The sequence below is a fragment of the Eschrichtius robustus genome, chromosome 1 (genome assembly GCF_028021215.1).
Source record: "Eschrichtius robustus isolate mEscRob2 chromosome 1, mEscRob2.pri, whole genome shotgun sequence".
NCBI classification, from domain to species: Eukaryota; Metazoa; Chordata; class Mammalia; order Artiodactyla; family Eschrichtiidae; genus Eschrichtius; species Eschrichtius robustus.
Window position 1 is genome coordinate 25,778,801 of NC_090824.1, and position 7,105 is coordinate 25,785,905.

The window sequence follows — 7,105 nt, forward strand, 5'->3', positions numbered from 1 at the left end:
AAGCAGAGCCCTAGGCAGCCCCCGCTCCGCCACCCGCACCCACCTCCTACGGACGGAGAACAAGTCCCCACCTCGCCCTCCTTGTACCTGACCCCTGGGACGTCAAGGTGCCGAGGTGGCTCAAAAACGGAGGAGGTGGGCACCAGAAGGTAGGGCTTGGCTCCCAGAGGCTGTCATGATCTCGGGGTCTCACGCCTGCTTGGTCGCGGGTTAGGGAAGAGAGGAGGGGTGATCTGAGGGACATGGGTTTGCGTGGAGCAGGACGGACAGATAGCGCCGGGGAGCGCCCTAGGGAGCCCTCTGGACGCTGCAGTGAGTCTTCCTCTCACCCTGGGCCCCTTAGGAATGTAATCGAGGATGCTGGCCCTGAGGCTGCTCAACGTGGTGGCCCCCGCCTACTTCCTGTGCATCTCCCTGGTGACCTTCGTGCTGCAGCTCTTCCTCTTCCTGCCTAGTATGCGTGAGGACCCCTCGGCCGCCCGGCTCTTCTCACCTGCGCTGCTCCATGGGGCATTCTTCCTGTTCCTCTCAACCAACGCCCTGGGTAATTATGTCCTGGTCATCCAGAACTCCCCAGACGACCTGGACGCCTGCCAGGGGACCGCAGCCAGGAGGGCCCTGTGCCCTCCGCCCAGCACCCACTTCTGCCGAGTGTGCGCCAGAGTCACCCTGAGGCACGACCATCACTGTTTCTTCACCGGCAACTGCATCGGTAGCAGGAACATGCGCAACTTCATCCTGTTCTGCCTCTACACCTCCCTGGCCTGCCTCTACTCCATGGTGGCCGGCGTGGCCTACATCTCCGCAGTCCTCTCCATCTCCTTCGCCCACCCCCTGGCCTTCCTCACGCTCCTTCCCACCTCCATCAGCCAGTTCTTCTCCGGTGAGTGGGCCTTGGCAGGCAGGTTGGGCCCTATGCAAGGACCTCCTACCTCAACCCCAAGTTGGCCAGGTTTAGCAAATACAGGATGCCCAATTAAATTGTAATTTCAGATAAACAATGCAGAACTATTTAATATAAGTATTTCCTGAATATTGCAGGGGACATAATTACACTAAATTTTTTTAGTTATCTATTTGAAATTCAGACTAACTGGGCATGCTGTATGTCACCTGGCAACCTCCCTCCCCGCCCCCATCCTCATTCATCTTCTCCTCGTTGCTCGCCACTGTCCATTTGCTCATAGAATGGTGGCAAACCAGGCAATACACCTGCCCTGTGCCAGGAGGGGCTGATTGCTGGCCATCCCTCCGTGCAGCCTGCGAGGTACCCCCATGCTATGTCCTTCCTCTGCCTGGACCCCAATCCTGCTCACACATTCCTCCGAGGACTTTGCCCTCCCAAGGTCTTGCTGATCAACCACAGTGAGGTCGACGAGGGTGCCGGGCCAGTCCCGGCAGAAGGCTAACCCTCGCCCTCCTACCCACTATATTTGACCCCCTCCAGGTTGTTCTCCAGTCTGCAGGTGGCTCAGAGAAAGGAACGTCCTGGTTGGAGATGCAGCCATATTTAAGGACTCCATCTTCACACCACAGAGCCACGGGACTGGTGTGGGATCTGACCCTCCGGGAGGCTCTTACACTTGCAGGAGCCAGGCATGTAGACCTTCACACTGGGGCTCAGCTATGCCCCCCGGTGAGGACTGTGCTTTATATAGCATACCCCAAGGAGAGCGGGGTACCAGGCCCAGAGGGACCTGGTTCCTGGTGGCAGGAACCAGCCCTTGAAACCAGCCAGGAACCACCCTACCTGGCCGTGAAACTTGCCCCTACCTCATTTCCTTCACTCCACCTACCCTGGCCTTTGAGTCTGACTGACTTGGCTCTTACAATTAGTAGCATGCACATATGGACACGTAGCTGTGCGTGTGTGATGTTATCTCCATTCCTCATGAAGAAACTGAGGCTCAGATGGGGTTAAATGGCTGCCCAGGATCTTACTACTTCCGAGCAGCAGCCTCTGGCCTGCCTCCCAGGTCTTTAGACAATGCACAGCAGCAGAGGGAATACAGCATGTTTCATACCCCATTGACCTTTCAGGGACAAACAAGACAGAGTGCAGCTACTTCCACTGAGAACCCCAAATTGTCTTGATATGCCTGGGCTGGACATTCATAAAATTCTGCCCCACTCTGGGGGAAGCCATCGTTTTGGTCTTTGTTGGGGCCTCAGCCCAGTCCTCTGCAGGCGTAAAACTTTGTGCCATTTGGCAGTAGGAACACAGAGACCCTGGAAGATGGACCCAGCTATGAGGGTTGCCTTGAGGGCTGGTGGTTGAGCTGGGCCCAGAACTCAGAGCTCTCGGACCTTCTGGATCCTGGCGCCAGCATAGGAGGCTGCTGGGACTGAAATAACCAGGACGGGGGAGGGTAAGTGGGCGGGCTAGGGGGTGGAGTGTGACACCGGCAGGTGGAGAGACGAGGAGAGCCAGAGAGACTGATTACACTTTCTTTTCCAAGTAGTTTCATCACATAAAAATGGGTGCTTCCAAAGAGAGGATCTTGAAATGGTTTGATTTAAGCCTGGGCTTGAGGCCTGTCCATATGTGCTAGGTTTGGGTGGGAGACAGGAAGGTAAAGAAGAGGAACCTCTTGCTTTGATCTGATGGGGGAACAGAGCCAGTCAGTGCCTGTCTTGGGGCCCAGGTCCCTATTCTAGCAGAAACATGAGTCCCACTATCTTTTACCTCCTCATCAGACGCACTAGGTAAAGGAGGCCAAGATTTCTTTTTCTTTTTCTTTTTATTATTTGGCTGCATTGGGTCTTAGCTGCGGCACGCAGGATCTTCACTGTCACATGCAGGATCTTTTGTTGCAGTTCATGGGCTCTTCGCTGTGGCGCGCGAGCTTCTCTCTACTTGTGGTGCTCGGGCTCCAGGGCGCGCGGGCTCGGTAGTTGCGGTGTGGGGGCTCTCTAGTTGTCCCGCGGGCTCTAGAGTGCATGGGCTTAGTTGCCCCATGGCATGTGGGGTCTTAGTTCCCCGATCAGGGAGGGATCAAACCCACATCCCCTGCACTGGAAGGCAGATGCCTAACCACTGGACCACCAGGGAAGTCCCGAGGCCATGATTTCTAATCTCCAACTCTCCCATCTCATCTTCCTCCTTTGCTGGCCTTTCATCTTTCCCCTTGGCAGCCCTTCTCTCGCCTGCCCTGACACACACCTCACCTGTTCAGCTTCTCCCTGTCCCTTCTCCCTCTCTTCTCAACCCAAACGGTTGAGGGCACCGCCCTCTCATCTGCTCCGGAGGCCAGGTGCACAGGAGGGTGTAAAAAGGGGCAAGTCGTTGGCTAGATTGAGCTGTCCCCAACTGCGGTACTGCCCCTAAGGCAGATCTGCCACCAGAGCACGGGATGGCTGTGTGTGGGCCCCGGGAGCCAGAAGTGGGAGGGGTCTTCTGGCGGCTGTACCCACATGCCCTCCGTTGATGCCAGAGAGGAAGGAGACTGGCCAGTTAGACTTTAGAAGCTGTTCTTTCTTTTGGCTTCATGGGACCAGTACAGGTTGTGTCACTTCTCTGAGCCTCATTCTTCTCATCTGGGAAATGGAGGTGACACCATCTGACCTGTGTCATGGCATTTGGAAAAGTACGCCAGTGTGGTGGGTGCCAGAAAGTCCAGTAGAAGGGAAAAGGGGTTAATATTTGTTGAGCAAATATTATGTGCTAGCCACGGTGCAGGTCTCATTTCATCCAATCCTCAGGACAAGTTTGTGAGGTAGGTATTATTATATCATTTTGAAAGACTCAGCAACCAAAGGCTTAACAAGGTTAAGTTGCTTTGAAAGCACACAGCTAGTATGAGCCCAACCCAAGCTTTGCTAGCCTCCAGAGCCCACATTCTTCCCGCGATACTGCCTCTCTGAAGTTGCTTCTTGATGAATGAGCCACTTTGGGAGGGAGAGAGCTTCTTATCCCAGGATGTATATTAAAGATGCTGGGTGATGATCTGTCAAAGGTGCTATAGGTGCTTGGTGGAAAGCCGGGGTGGAGTGATTGGATGGTGTGACCCTTCAGGCCCATTAGGAAAATTCTGTGATTTTCTAAAAAAGCAGAACTATTATTAAATAGTTCAGAGGAGCTGAGGCAGCCAGGCTAGGCAGCTTCAAACACTTTGAGAGAAAGCATGTCCCCAGAATAGCCTTTTGTAGCTGCTGCAAGGGGCCGGGGAAAGGCCACAAGGTCTTTTCTGCATGCCTTGATTTAGCGCCAGAAAAAAAGAGACTGTGGAAAACAGCTTCCATCAGCCCAGGCTTGTCCCTGAGGCTGAGTTGCAAGGCAGGCTTGCGCTTGACAGCTCTGATGTTTGCACATCCCAGCTTGAAGGCCATCTTTGCCTGTAGCATTCCTGCACCCCAGAGGGCACCATGGTCCCAGGATCCTTCATCCTGCACATGGCTGCCTGAGCTAACCTGTGCTGACAAGGAAGAAGTGGGTCAGAGGCATGGCACAGCCCAAGGTGAGCCCTGTCCCGTTGCTGCCCCCTGCCCCCCGTGCAAGCCAGCTGGACTGAACTTTCCACCCCCCGGGCAGCAGGACTTTATTTGTCCCCAAGTTTGCAAAGAGAAACCTGCTATCAAAGCTCCTAGGGCTGAAGGCAAGAGCGGGATGCTAATGAGCAAACCTGAATCATGTCCACATCCTCCTGGCCACTGAGTCCACCATTGCTCAGATTGGAAAAGTTTTTTTTTTAGTTTATTTATTTGGTTGCGCTGGGTCCTAGTTGCGACAGGCCGGCTCCTTAGTTGAGGTTCACAGGCTGCTTAATTGTGGCATGTGAACTCTTAGTTGTGGCATGCATGTGGGATCTACTTCCCTGACCAGGGATTGAACCCGGGCTCCCTGCATAGGGAGCGTGAAGTCTTAACCACTGCGCCACTAGGGAAGTCCCTGGAAAAGTTTTAAAAGCCCAACCCTCAGGGGTCTGGGAATGGAAACGTGGGGAGATGAGAAGAGGTCCGTGGGTGCCAAGGGAAGCTGGAGAAGGGAGGAATAGGGTTGAGATTTGCAGAGGTTGAATAGGTTGTAAGGTAGGGTCTCTGGCAGGTACCTGCATCTCACTGGAGGAAGTGATGGTGAGCTTGCCCTCCTGGAGAGAGGGGCTGAGGAGGGCTTTTGAGTTCTCTCCAGGGCCACTGCCCTGGCTGCTGGGCAGGTCAAGGCTGCTAAAGTTGTAGCCCAGCCAGATCTCCAAGCCCTGGAAAGGAGAAGGAGAAAGCGTGATGGTCTTAAGAGCTAAATTGAGCCCCTTTTGGAGGTAGTCTCCTTATCTGTGAAGGATGCCCAGCAGGGAGTGCCGCACTGAGTGTGAACCAGAATGCTGGCCACTGCACACACAATTTCTCTGAATCATGCAACCCTATGGAATCATTGTTGTTATACCCATTTTACATTATGAGCAAACTGCAGCTCAGAGAAGTTAAGAAACTTTTGCAAGACCACAGAGCTGGGAGATTCAAACTTAGCACGGACCGACCACCCCAGCTCGGAGGAAGAGTGGGGAATCTCTTACTCAATGATGTTTAAACCAGTCATGGAGAGTGCTTGTTTAGAGGGGTTTAGGGAAGGTCCAGCTCAAGGCAGGGACCTAGACTGATGACCTTGGGGGCCTCTTCCAGCCTTAGCAAGCTCTGACAGGACGGCTCTGGCTGAAAGTTCCAGTAGCCATACTGTCCTCTTTTTAACATTGATGACTGAATTATCCTCTGCACTGCCTTGAAACTCGTGATTTATTCTTCTTGATGACTAGGCCCTGTTCTCCATCATGCTGTCACTTTCCCGAGTCCTCCCAGCCAGTGCTCACAGCTCCGAAGAGAAGGCACTGCAGTCTAGACAGCTGCCCAGGCACCAGCTTCCTCTCCAGGGTCCTCAGCTCGCTCCTCTCTCCTCCTGAAAAAAAACACTTCTCCCTGTTTCTAGCCCCAAAAGAGAAGGCAGAGAGAGAGAGAGAGGTGGTATCACTGACCCTGAGGAAATGCTAGCATGTAGGCACTGCCCATAGAAGTTTCCTTTCCTTTCTCCTCCACATCCTCAGTTCTCCTCTCTCGCCTCAGGAGCCATCAGCACTAAGAAAAAGTTAGGACAACTTGTTCCTCTCCCTCGCTGCAGAGCTGAGATGTAGCTTCAATCTCATTAATCTCCCCCCTAGTGGAAAGCGCCTGCTTGGATGGCAGTTCAGTGCGTGGCCTGGCTGTAAAATGATTCTGTTGTTTTCCCGCCCCCTGCAGGAGCTGTCCTTGGTCCTGAAATGTTCGTCATCCTCATGCTCTACCTCTGGTTTGCCATCGGCCTGGCCTGTGCCGGCTTCTGCTGCCATCAGCTGCTGTTGATCCTCCGGGGGCAGACCCGCCACCAGGCGCGGAAGGGGGTGGCAGTGAGGGCCCGGCCTTGGCGCAAGAACTTACAGGAGGTCTTCGGAAAGAGGTGGCTCCTGGGCCTGCTGGTCCCCATGTTCAATGTTGGAAGTGAGAGCTCCAAGCAGCGGGACAAGTAGCGGGCACTCCCGTCATTTCTCTCTGTGTGTGTATTGACTCCTCGTGAACATAAGACCACAACACCCTGTCTCCACCCATGGCCCACTACAACTTTGGACTGATAAGGTCCTAGCATCCACCCCTGGTCTGTAACACACAGAGAACAGCGTTGGCTGGTGGATCATGACGAGGAGGGAGAATGGCCACCGAGGCACTGCTAGGTTCCCCATGAGCCAGCCTGGTGGCTGCTAGCCGTGCAGAGCCTCTGCTTTTGTTTCTTCCCCCTTGGGGTGCCTGCTCTTCCCCTCTGCCTGGTTCACCCACGCTCCACCAAGTCTCATGTCATCACTGCTATCTGCTAGAGCGTTTCCTCTCAGCCCCGTGTTAGGAGTGGGGAGTGGATTCTTGCTGCTGGTATCAAGCTCCCCAGGACCTGGAGTCTGGCAAAAACGCAAAAACGTTTAAAATTACCATGTGTGAGAGGCACCCAAGTCAGCTCTGCCAGCTGCTAGTGAGGTTGGGAAGGGAGGGGGGTGTGTCCTCATCCCCTCTGTGGAATTTTTAACAGTGGAAGGAAAAAAGAACTCAGTAGCTTGCTGCCCAGCCCTCAAGTTGCAAGGCCCTTTCTCTGGGA

General features: G+C 54.1%; 1 protein-coding gene across 1 annotated transcript; it reads left to right on the forward strand.

The window, feature by feature from the left end:
• Nucleotides 1–357: 357 nt before the first annotated feature.
• ZDHHC22 (zinc finger DHHC-type palmitoyltransferase 22) lies at nt 358–6,491 on the forward strand. The gene is made up of 2 exons (XM_068560201.1): nt 358–883; nt 6,226–6,491. Exons 1-2 carry the CDS (start codon nt 358–360, stop codon nt 6,489–6,491), a joined length of 792 nt encoding a protein of 263 aa, XP_068416302.1.
• The last annotated feature ends 614 nt before the right edge of the window (nt 6,492–7,105 follow it).

Coding starts and splice junctions, on each gene's coding strand:
- ZDHHC22 (XM_068560201.1), top strand. CDS start 358: ATGCTGGCCCTGAGGCTGCTCAACGTGGTGGCCCCCGCCTACTTCCTG. Junction 884..6,225: donor CATCAGCCAGTTCTTCTCCG/GTGAGTGGGCCT, acceptor CGCCCCCTGCAG/GAGCTGTCCTTGGTCCTGAA.